Source organism: Danio rerio, chromosome 14 (assembly GCF_052040795.2).
Source record: "Danio rerio strain M-AB ecotype USA chromosome 14, GRCz13ab, whole genome shotgun sequence".
NCBI lineage: Eukaryota > Metazoa > Chordata > Actinopteri > Cypriniformes > Danionidae > Danio > Danio rerio.
The window spans coordinates 55770001-55789625 of NC_141034.1; the positions used below are offsets into that span (position 1 = coordinate 55770001).

A 19625-nucleotide genomic window follows, 5' to 3' on the forward strand; every position below is an offset into this window, starting at 1 on the left:
TCTTCCCTGCAAATCACAAAAACACGATCAATTAAATAAAGAAGTATTTATTAAAGTAGTGGTTCTAAATTCCCGATTGCATAAAACAAAACAATGTTTGAATGCTTTAGCTTATTTTAATGTTCGTTTTAATTACTGCAGCATAATATCAAAATAAAAATGACTCCTCTTGCCATATGTATGAGCATAATTTGAACATTGTCGTTATTTTGAAATTAAACAGTATTTACACTGCAGCATGCATTAAAATTAAAAAGGATTAAAAATATTTTATTTTAAAATTAACATTTAAATTTCTATTATTTTGTGCAATTTTCGTTGTCATTAAATCATAAATATAAACCAGTGGTCACCAAACTTGTTCCTGGAGGGCCGATTTTAGCAACCCAACCGTAATCAAACGCACCTGAAAAAGCTAATCAAGGCCTTACTAGGTATACCTGAAACATCCAGGCAGGTGTGTTGAGGCAAGTTGGAGCTAAACCCTTCGGGGACACCGGCCCTCCAGGACAAAGATTGGTGACTTCTGTTATAAACCTTTAGTAACTGACTTCAAAATACTGGTAATGTGTCATATGATAACTCTGACGAAGAGATTTGGATTTTCTTTTCTTCTACTTATGATATTTATTCTTATATATGATATGATATTTACCGGCATATTTCATAGTGCTAATGGTTTCGAAAGAAATACTAAGGATGAAAGGAGGAAAGTTTTTGATAAAGTTTGTTAAACCAAAAAGAGAGGTCATGGAAAAAGTGGAGACCCGTGTGGAGAATGTTTTTTCAGCATTCATGGGTTTTACACTGATGTGTGTATATTGCATTATGAATTTAAAACAATTTAATAGTTACAAAACTAAAATGAAGCAACACAATTATTTCTTTGTTAACTGGAAAAGTATATTTGAACATATTGGTTTACAAAACACCAATGTCCTGCTTTTCTAGGCATTATTAGTGATAATGGTCAGGAACGTTGGACCATTATTGCCTTTTAAGCATATAACTTTTATGCTTTCTATAATATAACATAAAAATATACATACATACATACATACATTTATATATATTTGTAGAGCAACCCATGTTCTGTTGTCATTAATATTTTAATACTTAACTTTAATAGGTTTAACTGTCTGAGATATGAACAAAAGCAAGTGACGCATCAAAGTTTGATAAAAAAAATAAATAAATTCTTGAATGGATAAAAAAATCTTTATAATCAATAAAATAATTTATAAAAGTGATTAAAATAATTAGTTAAATTTTGAATGATATTATTGATATGACGTAGTTCCAGAAACATCTTTGTTTATCCATCTGATTTTTTTCAGTTGGTTTCTTTTGTCCGCCCCCTGTAAGAATATCAAAATGGCGAACACGTCAAGTATAAAATCCTCGTCTGTTTCATGAGGTGTGCACGCAGTCAGCGGAGGTCACCCTTTAAACATCTGCCATTTTAACAGCCTTAAATTATTTGTTCCGATGCAAAAACATCCCCTTCACAGAGTTATTTAGGTCATCTGCTGAAAATTTCCATTTTTTAAATGTTTCACAAAAAAAGAAGCTCTAAAACTTCTGCATTAAATTTGCTTAAAAAGAAAAATTTGCATTAAAAAGTTAGGAGAGTCCAGAGACTAAAATGAAGTGCTAATGAACTTCTTTCTTGAAATAAAAAAGGCTGAGAATCATTTCTATAATTGTATGTATGTAGTATGCATATAAAACACATGTAAAGAGTAAATGACCCTCTCACAACTATGCGGAACAGTCAAAAATCAATTCATCTTGATTTCTATAGCACTTTTTACAATGTAGATTGCAGCTTAAAACAGATGAAGTATTAGTAAATTGAAACTGCTTTAGTCCAGTTTATTTCAGCATCATGTAAATGTTACTGCTGAAAGCAAAAACACTAAATACTGAACAAATCAAACCATGTGATATCCGTACCTCTCTAGTCGTTCTGACATGAGATATGTCTGGTTTGCCTCCATGATGAAGGTCAGCTGGTTGATCAGATCCTCCGGCTGGATTAAACCCTCCAGTCTCCCAACCACCGTCATCTTCCGGTCCTTCAGCATGATCATGGCCAGGAATGGATAGGTGTTTTCACGCAGGGCCTGAGAGACTGAACACACGGCATGATGATCACGACAACATGACAATACACTCATCCAGGGATGCTAAAAGATATAAGGTAAAACAAAAATGAGAATGCAGGATGATATTGCACTGAAGCTCTGGCATTTTTGGTTTTAGCAATCCACCATGCTTGATCATTAATGGATGCATCTACCTGTAAACTAATGCTAACAGGTAATGGTTAAAGCTTTATGTGGGACATCACACTGAATACATCAACAGCGAACAGAACGAATTAGAACCTGCGCTGTTGTGATGGTTGCACAGAAGATGCTTTAGTTTAATATCTTGAATGTCAAACTCACTTTTCATAAAATACAAACAAAAATTGCTGCATCAATCAATCCCATCACTATTAGACAATATGAAGTGCAGCTGGTTCACCTCTGTAACCCTCTGGTTTGCTGGTGGAACATGCCCAGAACAACATCCTCGTGTTGATGAAGGTGAGCGCCTCTTCTGAACATAACGTGGATCTGAGAAAGAGAAACACACACCAGCTCCAGTTATAAGATCAGGAGACGAAACTTCATGTGAATAGTGGAGAACGTCACTGTAAACCCACCGGCAGAACTCGTCAGTGTCCTGGTGATCTTCTCCATGAAGATAAACTAACAAATAGCGAAGTTCTCGCTTGGCATCATTCAGAGCCTAGAAGAAAAACAAGCTCTTTAGATACACTTTTTATTTAGCAATATAAGAATAATACAGTTCATCAGCATCAATGTTAACCTGTCAGTCTTTAAGTAGCTTAACCCCAAAGATCTGCTTTTGAGACACTATTTTACACTTACTACAAACAAACCATTGTGTTTACTAAGCTCCGCAGAAAACTCTTATCAGATGTTTCTGCTGTTGTTTTGTTTCTATCCAATGAGATGGTAAAAGGCTCACATCCATAATAAAAGGCTCATTTTATAGTTTACACCTATCAGTTGTAGAAGGGGTTAACCCACAATCCAACCATAACATATAGTAAGTACATTTAATTAATTAATAATAAAGTATTCTGTAATAAACAGACAGACAGACAGACAGACAGACAGATAGATAGATAGATAGATAGATAGATAGAATAATGTATTAACAATTATTACATGCATTGTTAATTAATTAATAATACGTATGTACGATAACAAGAGCACCGTAAAATAAAGTGTAATCATTTTTTGTATTGAGGCCCCATTATGCTCTTCTCAGGTGTCCCCAGCAAGTGTCTCAGCTCAAAATTGTTATATCAGCCCACAATTTATTATATCATGCTGCAAATGTCTAGCATTTAGATCACTACATTTAAACGTTATCTCTTTAAATGCAAATGAGCTTTTGCTGCCCATTCCCCTTTTCAAAAGAGGGCGAAGCCTCTACAGCCTGTGCCTGAGTTACTCTAGAGCCCACAAGCAAAACATCTGCACACATTTTAAGCCCTTGTAAATTTAAAATATGTTATTTCAGCACTAAACAGGTACATTTTAACCTGAGACAATCATGTGAGTATTAATTCTAATTTACCTCCTGCCAAATACAAATGTTTATGCCAAAGTCGCACAAAACCAATTGTTATAATAAGTTGTATATTACATGTTGATTATGTCTGAATGTAAACACAAGAGTATCAGTGAATTACATATGTAATACAGCAACATTTTCCTTGTGCAGGAATTATATTGGGGGGAAAATAACAATATTGGGGTAAATAACTACATTCAGAATTACTCTTGTAATTTTGCAATCATTTTCAAGCTCAAATAACATCATTTTACATATTTGGTTTGCTTTAGTGTGAAAAGCATAATCATAGGAGCCCTTTAGCATACCTGGCTATATGTTCCCTGGTAGAATACAGGATGCGATCGACCATATTTCTCCTCAAAACTATGAATAAATGACATGACATCTCCAACAGGATCTGTGACACGACCCCTCGGGTCTGGTCGAATGAATCTCAGGGCAAACCTGAAAAAGACAAGAAAAAAAACATTAGTAATGTAATATAATTCAGGTCGACATTTATATTTCAAAGATCAATTGATGTAATACCTGAATATGTCCAGAAGTGTATAATACGTAAACCTGAAGGGAAGCATTATCAAGTAGTAACTCCAACCTATTAAACCCTGTAAAAGAGAAAATGTTTATTTTATTTAAATTTAAAGAAAGAAAAACTATCCATTTATATTTTTTGAAGTAATTCTGTAATAAAAATATTCAGAAAAAAATCTAAATTTCTGTAATTATTAATATTCACTACAGCTAAATGCACGTTATGCATGTATAATTATAGGAAACATTGATGTATACTAGAAATAATATTTATATAATATTGTCACTATAAATAATAACAACACTTTACATATTTATTTTGCTGTATATTGTGTCAGAAATTATTGCAATAAGTTATATTAATGTCATTTTAAAATTATATAAAGATTTTACAACAACGTACTAATACAAATAAACTCTAAATGTCTTGAACGTTATTTGTGAATGTCTGTCTTTTTCTGGATGTTTACTGTAGCTTTGAATCGAACCTGCTACTTCATCAGTAAACATCAGTAGTTTTTAGAAAAATGTGATAGTGTAGGTCTCCTATTCTTTTGCGGTCACTAAACTGTTTGTAAATGTGTAACCTGAGCTTGCCCACATGAAAATACTGCAGTGTTTTTCAACCATACTATACAGGGTTCATACACATTTTTACTACTAAAATTCCATGACTTTTCTACGGAGACCCGGAAGGGACGTGATGGTGAAAGAAAAAATAATGGGTGGGAGAAAAAAAAAAAAGGTGATAGGTAGACATATTTTTGAAAGTTTTTGCGTTCCCTCGCATAGATGTTTTGCGTTCCCATGGATTGTCCCGTATTTTACCATTATATCCTATTATTAGGTATTTTCCCATATTTCTCTCATATTTTTAATCCTGAAAGCATGTTGAAATTTATCTAAAAATGTCTGAATTCACTTTCTTTCCATTAAAGCTGTGCGTCGATCAGCGGCCCTCATATGTAACCTCTAAACCCAGCTATACCTCTCTTTTCACCCTGATGATCCCTCGGTTCCGCCTCGCATCTCAGCCTGCCTGTCAGACATTTCACAGTGGATGAAAGATCATCATCTTCAGCTTAACCTCACGAAAACAGAAATGCATGAAGTTTCTGCCAACCGGACTCTACATCATAACTTTTCAATACAGATGGATGGGGCAACCATTACTGCATCCAAAATGGTGAAAACCCTTAGAGTAACGATTGATGACCAACTAAACTTCTCTGACCACATCTCTAGAACTGCTCGATCATGCAGATTCGCACTCTATAACATCAGAAAGGTCCGACCCTTCCTATCTGAACATGCAGCTCAACTCCTTGTTCAAGCTCTTGTTCTCTCCAGACTGGACTATTGCAACTCTCTACACGCCGGGCTTCCAGCTAACTGTCAAACCTCTTCAGATGCTTCAGAACGCAGCAGCACGAGTGGTCTTTAATGAACCTAAACGAGCACATGTCACTCCGCTGCTCATCCGTTTGCACTGGCTGCTAGTTGCTGCTCGCATCAAATTCAAAGCTCTGATGTTTGCTTACAAATTGACTTCTGGCTTTGCTCCTTATCTGCTCTCACTTCTGCAGATGTATGTGCCCTCCAGAAACTTGCGTTCTGTGAATGAACGTCGCCTCGTGGTTCCATCTCAAAGAGGGAAGAAATCACTTTCGCGAACGCTCACGCTCAATCTGCCCAGTTGGTGGAATGAACTCCCTAACTGCATCAGAACAGCAGAGTCACTCGCTGTCTTCAAGAAGAGACTAAAAACTCAACTATTTAGTCTCCACTTCACCCTAATCTACAATTCTCTCTCTGACTCCTCCACTAACTAAAATAAAAATAATAAATAAATAAATTTTTACACACCTGAAACTTGCCTATAGCACTTATTCATTGTTGCTCTTATAGTTGTGTAAATTGTTTCCTTGTCCTCATTTGTAAGTCGATTTGGATAAAAGCGTCTGCTAAATGACTAAATGTAAATGTCTAAATCAGTGAATGCATAAGCGCTGACTGACGGACGCGCACTGTATGATAAAATGATCCCAGATCAGCTTCTGTACAGGCCATTTAAAGTGACACCTCTATTATCAAACAAGTGAATACCAGCAAATCAATCTCTCGTTTTGTTTTGTTTTGTTTGATAACAGAGGTTTCCCTTTACGGTGTCCCACATTGATATATAACGAAAGCATACTTTAACTGTTTGTGCTTATTTAAGAGAAAATTAGTTTCGTTTAAAATAAAACACGCAGGACGTCCAGGCATGTTTACATATTATTAAGTGTATTTGTCTGTTTAAACACACCTGATTCCCAAATTGCCCTACACATAATCTCCTCTTTAAATTGTGTGTTCAGCTGATCTGAGTCAGTCAGCGCTTATACATGCATTCACAGACTCAGGGGTTGCATGTGAGGGCCGCTGATCGACGCACAGCTTTAATGGAAAGAAAGTGAATTCAGACATTTTTATATTAATTTCAACATGCTTTCAAGATTAAACATATGAGAGAAATATGGGAAAATACCTAATAATAAGATATAATGGTAAAATACAGGAGAATCCCAGCAAAAACAGGAGGGTTGTCATGAAGTGAAGAGTTTGTCAAACAGTTTTGCGACAAAACGCAAAACTTATTTGCATTCCCTTGCAAAACATCTATGCGATATACGTAAAAACTTTCAAAAATATGTTTACCGATTACTCAGTTTTTTTTCTCCCAACCATTTTTTTTCTTCCACACATTTTTTTCTCCACCATCACGTCCCTTCCAGATCTCCATACTTTTCCAAGATTTTTTCAAAAATCTATTTAGCTTCAATTTATATTTATATTAATGGAAAATTGATTTAGACAACGCTTACACCGTGCTAATAGTATGAGAGTATGTGATTGGCCAAGGACAGAAAAGTAGTAAAGACAAATAACTTATATTCAAGTGTAAAGATATCTGTTTTTCAGACCTTGGAAAGAGCCATGTCGTAATTCCATGACTTTTCCATGACCATTTGAACCCTGACTATAGTGAAGTGTATTATACTCTACATATTATAGTATTTACAAAACTTTAATGAATGCTTCAGCATGCTGTATAATTAAATAGAGTGAACTAAAACTGTAAAAAACACAGTAATATATCTTACAGAGCTCGAAATTAACTTTTTTACTTGGTAGCACCGGTGCTCCCAACTTCAAAAACTTAGGAGCACCAGAAAAAAATTAGGAGCACCAGAAGAAATTTAGGAGCACCCACCAAAAATGATTGAGCACCGCTGCAAATTGTATTTTAAGGAATTTATTGCATTTTAAAACGACATCAATTAGGACTAACAAAAACCAGAAACAACTATCTAATGCTGAGATGACATTGATATTTGTGTGCAATAATTCCAAAATGAATGTTGAATAATTATAAAATATTAATGATGATGAAAATGACAATAATAGTAACAATGAATTACATTTCTCATCATCATGCTGCCTTGAATGTAAGTTATCTGCTATAAAAAGTCTGTTACTTTATGAAAAATAAATGTATAGTTTGCAAACAAAAATGAAGCATTGCAGTAAGAAATTTTTTTTTTGTACTTGTACTTTTTATATATGCATGTCAATTTAATAAATAATATTTCTGCTACAAAACAAACAAAAGATTATAATAAATAATTAAATTCAAGGCTAAAAGCTGCAAAACAGTCTTCAGTAACTAAATAAAATATATATATATACACCTCAAGAAAGAATAGACAAAAGAAAGTAAGTAAAGTCTCACTTTTATCCCTCTTTAAAAGTTTTGGTTTCAGTTTGTGTCAATTTAACTGTTCAGTCTGAGCTGATCTTCATTTTTCTGTGTTAGTGGAAAAGCAGGCGAGTCAGCCGACCCAATTTATGAGCAGGTTGAGCCGGATTCTTGCGATGACCAGCGCCACAATACTGCTCTTTATTATGAGCTGCAGTTTCAGTGTAAACTTAGAAAAGGCGAGCTTCTTTGGCGATGATATGTACAGTATTTTAGATTTGACTTTTAGCTTAGATTTGACTATTAGCGGACATTTGCGCTGAACACGCAGTGAACGCAACACATCGAGATTCAGGCACTTTCTTCGAAAAGCACATACTCGATTGATCTCAGCTGGCGGATCAATATTCACCACATGTCATGATCGCTCTTATCTGCGCCTCAACTTTAGGTGGGGTTGGCAAACCTGTGTGCTTTAAGTTTTCACTCTTCAGCCGTTTGCATTTCCCGTGGTCATAAAAGCTCCTTCCCTGTCATCTGACAGCGGAATACCTTGAGTGATCGACGGCTTATATAAACCAATATAGCGGCAGGGAAGAGCGATTCAGCACGTTTTTAGAAAAAATCTAAACAGGTCGCACTACAACTATTATCTGCAGTCGCACTAATGCACCCAAATATATTATGAGGTCGCATAGATTATTTTTCGGGCGCATATGCGACCAAAATGGTCGCAATTTCGAGCACTGGCTTACTACAGTAAACTGTGGTGTCTTGTAGTATAATATACCCTAATATTGTAGAAAATGACAGCATTGATGATTTGTTTACACTAGTTGTTGTGTTATCAAAGAAAGTAAAGAATAACCACACACTAATTCAAGTACTTTACTATAGTATGGTTAAAAAATACTATAGTATTTACTATGTTATTATAGTGTTTTGAACCATACCATAGTAAAACACTTTAATCTCTTTCATTGATTCTTGACTTGCTATAGTAACTACACAATAATCAAATCTGATTAATTCAAGAGCTTTACTATAGCAGGGTTAAAACACTAGTATTTACTGTAGTATTTTTGTCATATCATCACTGACACTGAGTTTAGATTGAGAAATCAGATCAAATGTTGATGACATTCATTTTTATGCAAACACACCAAAAACTAAGGTCATGTTCATGTATTGCGCAGTAAGTGGATATATTGATTATTGCAGCAGGTCTAGCTTGCATATACAGTAGGCAACATTTGAAGTGGATCATGAAAGTTGTCCTAAAACGATTCAACAGCATCAGTTCTGATCTTAGCATAGTTTTCGAATGTTGACTACTGTAGAACTTGGCACCGGTGACGAAGAAAAGATTAAATGAAAACCCTCTTACTCTAGGCTGTGGCCTTGAGACAATATAGCTATAGACTCTGTGGTCTGTTGTGTTGACCTGTAGCGGTCTGGCGGGCGGCGGGTTGAAGACACTGGGAACTCCTTCTTGCTCATTTAGTCTGTCTTGTACTGCAGCCTGCAAAACATTTACATCAATCCAATGCTTTCAAATCCAGTGATGATGATGATGAAAGGATGCATTCATCTGGCTTTCCAGCTCTCACCTCAATGTTCCAATTGTGTTGTTCTAATGTGCGCCGACACTGGTCCATTGACTCGAGGCCCGTCAGGTCCTGAACGGCAACAAAAGATGGCAATTCATTCGCAAAAGTTAAAGGGGTAGTTCACACCAAAATTAAAAATTACTCATTTATTCACCTTACACTTGTTCTGAACCAGTTGGACATACAGTGCTCAGCATAATTGAGTACACCCTATTTTGAAAAAGAGTATTTATATCTGTTTCCCAGTGAATGTAGGCAGTGTATTTTGGTGCATTTGAACAAATCAGATTTGTTAAACAGATATATTTATTAAAATCATATTTTAGTCACCAAACAAATTTAGAAACTGAAAGAAAACAAAGTCAAGCTAAATATTGCAACAAAAATATATAGTAATTAATAATTTAATAATATTATTATATAAAAATAATAACAATAATAATAAATTACAACCTTCAAAATTTCAACTAAATTTTTCAATTTTTTTGCTTCTCTTGATTTTTCCTCTTTTTAAAATTTGTATTTAATATTTTTCTATATCATATACATTTGGCTGTACTAGTTTTTGGACCGTTATCGCAAGTTATTTTGTTAGATAGGCTCCAGATTTGGCTTTAGTACTGGCTAATCTAATGTATTTGCACAAATATAATATTATATAGCTTCCTACAAAAAAAAATATTAATTAAAAAGAGAGATTTGTGAGGAGTAAAGATATTTTGAAGAATGTTGGGAAAGTTTTTTTTATTTCCTACTATAGATGTCAATGGCCACCAGTTTCCAACATTCTACAAAACACCCTCTTTTGGGAAAAACAATCTTATTTAGGTTTGAAGAGATTAAATAGAGTGTAAATGTTAAGTTTTTGAGTGATCTATCTCTTTAAACACAAAGAACGGTCAATATAATTAAGACTAGTGAGTGTGTTTATGTTAATAGATTAAACATTTGGAGCAGTATGTTTACAAAAATGTATAGATTTGAGTGTTTCCCTGAGCAGTTGCTATTCAAGGGCATCTTTCTTTCTTGCTATGACTCAGTAGTAGCCATACTGATGATGATTACAACCAGTTTGAAAAAGAAAAATAACAGAATTAAGCAAGTTTCATCAGACTGGGTTTAGATTAGAAAAGCGTCTCAAAACACACTAAGCTGTCTATCTAGATGACATTTGTAGTATTTACGAACTGTTCCGGGTGACTAGCTGTTATCCTTCAGGTTGTCAAAAAAAAAACCTCGAGTGTTGCCTAACTAGACAACATTTTAGGCATTAAAGACTCACTTCAATTTGACTAAATCTGCTGTCTAGATAGTCAACTCACTAGGTTTTAAAACACAACCAGTGTCTCGCTGACTAACTGACAGCTGCCAGCTCAACTAAAACAAGAGCTATTTGTAAACCCGATAAATAGTTTATATGAGCACAATCCAGGAGATTATTATTCAGATTAAATCTGTAATTGTTATTAAACCGAAGCTGGTCTCGCTTGAGTAAAAACTAACGATCTTTAACGGCAGTTCGCTCGCTGACTGGTCATTTACACCAACAGAAGGCGAGCTGGACACCGCGAACACTGTTTTCCTGATAATCGAGTGTATAAAAGATCGAGTCAGTATGTGTTACCAAGTCAAACTAACTAGTACCTGAAACTGAAGGAGTTTTTCAGTTTGAGCCTGAGATAATTCCTGTTCTTCTGGCGCCGCCATCTTACCTCGCCGAGCCCTAACAAAACGTGATGACGTATAAAGCGTGCTGACGTGCCAAGACGTTAAACGCGATCCAGTTCGGATTTCTCTCTTTCGCCGCCTGTTGCGCAGGAGTCCACTGTGTTTATTTAATTTCATTTAACAATATATATATTAACAATATAAATATTGTGCCGATTTTTGATTAGTTAATTTGTCTGAGGTGTGAAGAATCGCCTTTATTTTATATATGGGTTGTTGGTAGAAGGGATACAAGCTGCGACCGGAAGTTAACGAGAATTATTCATATTATTTATTACATTATTTATTAATTGTATTTTATTAACGTCTACTCTATTCCAATTATCACAGTAATGCAAAAACAGTAATTAGAAAAATGTTTATATTTATATTACCCATTAAATTACACTTTATTAACGTCTACACCAGTGTTTCTCAACCATGGTCCTGGAGGACCACCAGCTCTGCACATTCTCCATGTCTCCTTCACCAAACACCCCTGATTCAGACCATCAGCTCATTTTTAGAGACTGATAGACCTATTATAGGAGTGATAGAGAAAAGAGACATCCAAAACATGCAGTGTTGGTGGTCCTCCAGGAGCGTGGTTGAGAAACCCTGGTCTACACCCACCCCAAACCTAATCTTCATCGTAAAGAGGAATTAAGAATTATTTATATTTTTTATTGTGTTAGCGTGGGTTTCCTCCGGGGGGGTATTCCAGAAAGCTGGGTTAACTTACCATCTGCTAAAACCTAAACTCTCGGTTGATTTACCCAAAACCTGCTTACCGCGAGTATGTTGGTTCCAAAACAGGTGACAAGAGTTAGTTAAATCAACCTCCTTAAGATAACCGCGGGTTAATGCGCGTGCACGGCACACACCTGAAGGCATTTTCAGTAGATCGCCGAATTCACGAGTCACCATAGAAAATCACGGTGAGAAAAAAAGGGCAACGCACTTTACAGAGGCGAAGCTGGAGGTTTTAAACACAGAGATTACACATCTGCTTCAACAAAGGAAAGAAATATAGAATAAGAAATAGATAAGAAAATAAAAAATAAATAATGAGAAAATTTATTGGTTCATTAAATTACACATGCCACCCTCCATTTTATTGTAATGATAAATGAAACTACTCTTTAACATCCTTTTTGAGTATGTTGTGTAACCATTCATGCATTTATTTTTCTTGCCATTAATTTCTTAAGGCCACAATATGTGTATTGACTAATAAGGCTTATAGAAATTGTAATCTTTCTGGAGCTAGAACTCTGTCCAAAGTCATTAAACACAGAAACATTATCATAAAAGGTAATATTTAATTACTGGAGCTCTTTATTTAACACTCTAGAATATTCTTTCTGACATGCAGCTAATAGAAAGAGGCCTGTCTAACTGCTGTGTCCTATAATAAAGGCTTTTCAGTGGTTGAGTTTTTGACTTAAACCACACACTCTGTCTCTGTTGTAAGTGATTGTTGTCAGATAGCTTTAGGTTCTTTTTATTTTGCATGCAGACGAAGTTCCTTCTGCCTCAACTAACAAGCAGTGTAAGAATTTTCTGCACTTTTCCATATTTGAATATTACTCTTGGATCACAAAATCTTTTATCTACATATTTAAATTCTAAAGTAGCTGTATAAGGTCCATCTTCAAAGATAAAGTCACATAAGCATCAACTTAAGGTGAGAAATGTATATGAAAAATATGTTACACGTTGAAAGGTGTGTGTATAAAGCAGTGTACAAAATCATTCATTTTATTTCAGGAAATGAAGAAATGAACAGACCAAACTATTTGATTAAACATAGTTTTTTGACTAATTATATTTTTTTAGCACTCTTCCATCTGTTTTGTCTGCTTGGGTCACTGAGATTTCCTCTGGGTCAGGCTGCAGGTAGGGTGTCATCGTATAAGGCAGAAAAGGGTATCTTTTGTCCTCCAGCAAGTAACAATGTAGTGCCCAGTAATGATTCTATTTTATAATACAAATATAATAAAAATAAACATTGTGTTAAGCAACATTTGCTTTATAGTTTTTTTTTTTACTATATTTGTGTTATACACTTGAATCATTACTTCCTGAAAATCAGCCATTTAGCCTCAACATAGTGATGAGGTGAGGTGTGTGATGAGCTGGTAAGCAGTAATGGGTTTAATAGCTGAAACACCAAAAGATTAAGGATAGAAAATTAAGTTGTACCTGCACACTTACACTTTGGACAAATTTTATATTATCAGTGTCCTTTAGTGACTGATGGAGCTTTAAAATCGGTTGCAATTAATGCACACAATAGCATTTAGAAACCCTGAAAAAAATATTATATTAAAAAATGTAGGTGTGTGTGCGTGAATGTATATATAAGAACGACGTCCTACATCTTAAATTAAAGATATATCTTCCTACAAAAGACAAAGCTGCCAGTTATAATATTATACAGAAAAATGTGAGGGTGCAGAAGGAGAGAAAAAACACAAGATCTGTAAGTGAGATTCGAACTCGCTCCGTTGTGCGCTCCGTTGTTCTTTATCGACGTTCTGTCTACTACGCTATTCCCGTGCTCTGAATCATCTGTGTAATGATACGCAGTAATGTATGACCAAGGAACTGTACAAAAGCGTAAAAAACAGTTCAGTGCCAGGCATACTGTACAGGTGGTCATACTGCCACATTGTACAGTTGCCTAAAATGCCCTGACGCGAATACAAAGAGCTGCACTGAATGTTTTTTTATGGTAAGCGCAGACCCGCGGTTTGTCACATTTGATTTCAAAAAGGTTTGTTAAATACATTAACATTATGAATTTGGTTCTGAAAAAAATATGCACTTATAACCCTCTCACAACGAAAAAACTTGTATCTGTGTGTCCACATCCATAAATATTCTCATCAAAAGAGCACGCAATGCTCAGTAAACTCTCTGAAACAGACAAACTCTGAAACATAGCAACTTACTCTCTGAACATAACCTGCTCCGGAGCAGGTTATCTTCAGAGAGTAAGTTGCTATGGCTACTTAACATACCCAGAAGTTACCTCCGATTTTGGAACCAAAGTTGAGGTTATCCACCTACTTACTCTCAAACTTACCCGGGTATGTCACAAAACCTGCTTTCTGGAACAGCCCCCGGGTGCTTCGGTTTCCCCCACAGGATAAGTTGCTGGATAAGTTGGCGGTTCATTCCGCTGTGGCGACCCCAGATTAATAAAGGGACTAAGCCAAAAAGAAAATGAATGAATGAATGAATGAACACATTACTTTTCACGACTTTCTTGCATGACACGAGGCGCTATTTTCCAAAATTAAAAGTTTTTTTGTGTTGTCACGTGACGCACAGCTGGCGGAAATGCTCTGCGCTCTCTCTGCTCCTCCACTTCCTGTTGTCATCATGGCTACTGCTGCGGCTCCTGTCAGTCCAGATCAGCCGGGGAAAAGCGCTTCTCCGCCGGTTCTGCTGGATCTTTCTCAACCCCCCGTCATCGAGGGCTTCAGTCCTACTTCGCGAACTAGAGAGGAGGGTTTCAAGGACAAATTCATCAGGAAAACCAAGGAGAACCCGTTCGTTCCTATAGGTGACTTTTAAAACACTGTTATATCACACATACACACGCACACACACACACACACACACACACGCACACACACACACACACACACACACACACAAGAGCGCGTTTATAAACATAAACACACACACACACACACACCGACAGAGGTCAAAGACTATATATATATATATATATATATATATATATATATATATATATATATATATATATATATATTACACGTGTCACTGTATGGAGAGCTCTTAGAGTTAAATTTAAAGTTAAAAACTGTTTACTAAAAGTTTAGCCTTATACATTATGAGCCCTCTGGTGCAATGTGGTAGTCACTTATAACTTTTGTTTGTTTGTTTAAATGGTTTTATTGTATTTATATGTGTATTATTCTGAATTGCTTTCGCCATGAATACAGATAATAAAGCCAAATTAAATAAGTAAATACTGAAACTGTAAATAAAACGATACACAGATTTCCCACACTGCGTTCCTGGAATATCATGGATTTTGAAATTGAGGTTTAGTTGGTTTTATATTCGCACGTTCGTTCATTTAGCAGTCTCATATTTATTTGTATAAGTAAAGAAAAAGATGATGTGCTAAAGAATCTGTGAATGTCGTGAGGGCCTAGTTATAAGGCATGGGAATTCATCTCTTTAAACAGTGAAAGTCAGGGGAAAATCTGTGCATTTGGTATTTTCATACACTTAATACACAAATCCACTGCATTGAACATGTACACAGACATCATCTATATACTGTCATGGATTTTGAAATTGAGGTAAAGTTGGTTTTAGATTCGCACATTCATTTATTTAGCAGTCTCTACACTGCAAAAATGCTTTTCTTACTTAGATTTTTTGTCTTGTTTCTAGTCCAAATATCTAAAAGTTCCTAAATCAAGAAGCATTTTCTAGACATGCAAAACATATTGTCTTGTTATAAGATATAATATGCCAAAATGAAGTGAGTTTTTCCTCAAATCAAGCTAAATAATCTGCCAATGGAGTAAGCAAAATAATCTTATCACAAATCGAAAAACAAGATTATTTTGCTGACCCCATTGGCAGATTATTTAGCTTGGTATAAGGAAAAACTCACTTAACTTTGGCAATTACAAATTAAAAAAAGTTTTCAATGCAAATCCAATTTAAATGACTTGTTTGGGAAACAAAGTAAGTCTCATATATCTAATCAAAGACAGAAAACATGACTTTACAAACTGCATTGTACATAAACCATATAAACATTTCCCATATTATCACATAATCAAAAACAACTGAAATTAAGATAAAAACTGAAAATATATTGACATATTTATTTGTATAAGTAAAGAAAAAGATGATGTGCTAAAGAATCTGTGAATGTCGTGAGGGCCTAGTTATAAGGCATGGGAATTCATCTCTTTGGTCAGTGAAAGTCTGGGGAAAATCTGTGCATTTGGTATTTTCATACACTTAATACACAAATCCACTTCATTGAACATGTACACACTACACAGACATCACCTATATACTGTATTACTGCAGGTTAACTATGCGTATATACTCACCGGCCACTTTATTAGGTACACTTTGCTTGGACATGCATATGCCTTCAGAACTGCCTTAATCCTTCGTGGCATTGATTTAACAAGGTACTGGATATATTCCTCAGAGATTTTGCTCCATATTGACATGACAGCAGCACGCATGTGATTGGCTGATTAGAAATATACTTTACCGAGCAGTTAAACAGGTGTACCTAATAAAGTGGCCGGCGAGTGTATAATGCAGTAATGTGCACATTTTGTAAAGCTGCTTTGTAATGAGCGAGTTTAGTATCTAAAGTAAAGAGGATTTGCACGTTCTCATTCGGGATGAACTGACATTTAAACTTTTTGTACACTCATACATTTGCAAATGGTGTTTTGCATTTGTGAAACGTATTTTAGGACTATGTATTTTTATTTTGTGCACATGAATTGTTTTTGTGAATATATATATAAATATTTCACGCATGTGAATTCGGTTTCATGCACATGAATTTGGCTACGCATGTGTACATCGTGTGTTTTGCTTGAATGTTTTCTTTTGAGTCTGTTTCCATAGCTTTGAAACAAGAATTACTGTGAAACTAATGCGCTACACAAATAAAACTGAATATTTGGCTTTGAGTGGGAACTCTATTGAGCATCCCTAATTGCTTTGTCACATCCTCAGGTTGTTTGGGAACAGCAGGAGCTCTCATCTACGGCCTCGGTGCCTTCAAACAGGGAAAAACCCGTCAGTCTCAGCTGCTGATGAGGACTCGTATCTTCGCTCAAGGCTTCACCGTGGTGGCCATTATAGTAGGTGTAGCTGCTACAGCGCTGAAGGCCAAACCGTGAAACAACCCAAAAAAACACACTGATTGACCACTGATGGGCCTTATGGCTGAAAAATGACGCCAATGTGGAATTCAGAGCATTTATATTATAAGAAGAAGGTGGCGGTGTTTATACACTTCATGTGCCACTCCTGAAATGCATTTAATGCCCAGTATTTATCATTAAGCGGTAAAAAAGCGGCCTCTTTTTGTCTGCTTTTCCATATTGATGACTAGTGCATTGTTTTTTTTTTATCATCATGCCTGTGTATTTAGAAGTGTGGTGTAAAATATGCAAATATATTAATTGCATTTAGCTTATAAGGGATAAATGCAAGTCTCGTTTCTTTATTAATAATAATACATTAAAAAAGTCACAATAAAAGGCTGAGTTCAACATTTTTATTTATTGAATGTGTTATTGAATACACACTTATTGCATGGTCTGCATTGATGCACACACATTTATTTGGAATCAGGCTGGGAGCTAAATGTCTATAAAAGAGGGTAAAAAAATCATTTTAATTATATTTTAGTATTATAACCTACAGCTTATTTGAAGTACAGATGCTTTTATTAGATATTAACCATCGTTTTTTATTATAATATGCAACTTGAAGCCAACAAAATAATATTTTCAGTATAAACAAAGCCTTCTGACTTGTACAAACATGGGTAACTTTATACATCTGCGATTTAAGTAATAAGTAGGGCTATAAAGACCACGTGCACTACAAACAGCAGAATCATTCACATTCCAGCATTAAATACCTGCATTATTTCACTGCGCTACGGTTTATTTATCATGTTTTTTTGGCAGCGTGAATGCTGAAGGCCTACAGAAGGACCGTGTGTGTGTGTGTGTGTGTGTGTGTGTGTGTGTGTGTGTGTGTGTGTGTGTGTGTGTGTGTGTGTGTGTGTGTGTGTGTGTGTGTGTCACAGTGAGAAACGGTTCAGGCACAGGATTCATTACTGTAAACTGAGGCCTTCAGACACTTGACAGAACACATGCTTCAAACTCTGCGCTATACAGCTGAACACAAACGATTAGCCCTGCTGTCAAATAATGCAAATTAAATAAGAAATTCCCAAGAGAATAACACTGTTTATACATAATGGTTACTGATTTCTTTTATCTTTGTCATGATGACAGTACATTCCCCGAAGATGGGTTGCGGCTGGAAGGGCATCCGCTGGGTAAAAACTTGCTGGATAAGTTGGCGGTTCATTCCACTGTGGTGACCCCAGATTAATAAAGGGACTAAGCCGACAAGAAAATGATGAAATGAATAATGAGAGTACATAATATTTGACTAGTTACTTTACAAGTATTCAGCTGAAAGTGACATTTAAAGGCTTAATTATGTTAATTAGTCATCATTGGGCAACAGTGTTTGTAAATACTTCTTAAGTGAGGTAATAATATTGAGCAGTGAAACTAAAATGAATAATTCTTTCCCCAGAATAAAAACACGATGGGAAATACTGTAAAAAATGTTGCTTTGTTAAAAAGCACTTCAAAAAACAATTGAAGAGTTCTGATGCACTTTTAAATGCCACCTGAAAGGTTCTCCTAAAATCACCTTTTTTCTCAGCCTCCTATGTTCAGTTATTTCTCTTTAAAAGCAATGTGAATAACTTATTCGTCGCTATTAAAGTAAAATTAATAAGCCTACACACAGGAGTCAGAGAAACTTCAGAGTCTCTTTAATTGCAATTCCACATGAGGGCTAATAACTATTATAATGAACTTATTAAGTCCTTATTAAGTTTATTTATATATATATATATATATATATATATATATATATATATATATATATATATATATATATATATATATATATATATTAGTGCTGGGCAAAGATAAAAGTTATGTTGGACATAATATATATGTGTGTGGGTTTGTGTGAATTGGATATATTTATTATGTATATATGAAACACACATGCATAAGAACAAACAGTTTTGTTACATAGATATTATGATTTATGTATAATCTGTATCACATACATACAGTTGAAGTCAGATTTATTAGCCCCCCTGAATTAATCACCCCCCTGTTTATTTTTTTCTGTTTCACGGAGAGCAGATTTCATCAACACATTTCTAATCATAATAGTTTTAATAACTCATCTCTAATAACTAATTTATTTTATCTTTGTCGTGATGACAGAAAATAATATTTGACTAGATATTTTTCAAGACACTTCTATACAGCTTAAAGTGACATTTAAAGGCTTAACTAGGTTAATTAGGTTAACTTTGCACGTTAAGGTAATTAGGCAAGTTATAGTATAAGGATGGTTTGTTCTGTAGACTATCGAAAAAATATATATAGCTTAAAGGGGCTAATAATATTGACCGTAAAATGGGTTTTAAAAAATTAAAAGCTGCTTTTATTCTTGCCGAAATAAAACAAATAAGAGTTTCTCCAGAAGAAACAATATTATCAGACATACTG

The 19625-nt window shown here is 35.1% G+C and overlaps 4 protein-coding genes across 9 annotated transcripts in view; 2 read left to right on the plus strand and 2 right to left on the minus strand.

The window, feature by feature from the left end:
* The window catches only part of faf2 (Fas associated factor family member 2), a 21873-nt gene extending 10603 nt beyond the window's left edge, over positions 1-11270 (minus strand). The window contains exons 1-9 of one of the 4 annotated variants that reach the window (XR_015506792.1): positions 11188-11261; positions 9544-9612; positions 9321-9455; positions 4189-4265; positions 3966-4104; positions 2714-2799; positions 2533-2624; positions 1957-2134; positions 1-6 (exon numbers count right to left, since the gene is read on the minus strand). The exon at positions 1-6 is cut by the window's left edge and continues 166 nt beyond it. Coding sequence is in view for 3 of the 4 variants with exons in the window: in NM_001128680.1 (NP_001122152.1) it covers positions 1-6; positions 1957-2134; positions 2533-2624; positions 2714-2799; positions 3966-4104; positions 4189-4265; positions 9321-9455; positions 9544-9612; positions 11188-11250 (845 nt within the window). In the remaining variant the exon portion in view is untranslated. Of the gene's footprint in view, positions 7-1956; positions 2436-2501; positions 2625-2713; positions 2800-3965; positions 4105-4188; positions 4266-9320; positions 9456-9543; positions 9613-11187 lie in introns of all 4 variants that reach the window. The other 3 variants (XM_087280442.1, XM_087280443.1, NM_001128680.1) reach the window with 3 other exon arrangements.
* The window catches only part of rnf44 (ring finger protein 44), a 325815-nt gene that overhangs the window by 82686 nt on the left and 223504 nt on the right, over positions 1-19625 (plus strand). The gene's annotated exons all lie outside the window — the stretch shown is intronic.
* higd2a (HIG1 hypoxia inducible domain family, member 2A) lies at positions 14624-17558 on the plus strand. The gene is given in 2 exon segments (NM_001017641.1): positions 14624-14824; positions 17017-17558. Coding segments are annotated over 2 exon segments (351 nt in total). The 5' UTR covers positions 14624-14640; the 3' UTR covers positions 17184-17558.
* unc5a (unc-5 netrin receptor A) overlaps positions 16648-19625 on the minus strand; it is a 716311-nt gene continuing 713333 nt past the window's right edge. For all 3 annotated transcript variants that reach the window (XM_087280938.1, XM_087280937.1, XM_087280936.1), the window contains one exon: positions 16648-16905. The gene's annotated coding sequence lies outside the window, so the exon portion shown is untranslated. The remainder of the gene's footprint in view (positions 16906-19625) is intronic.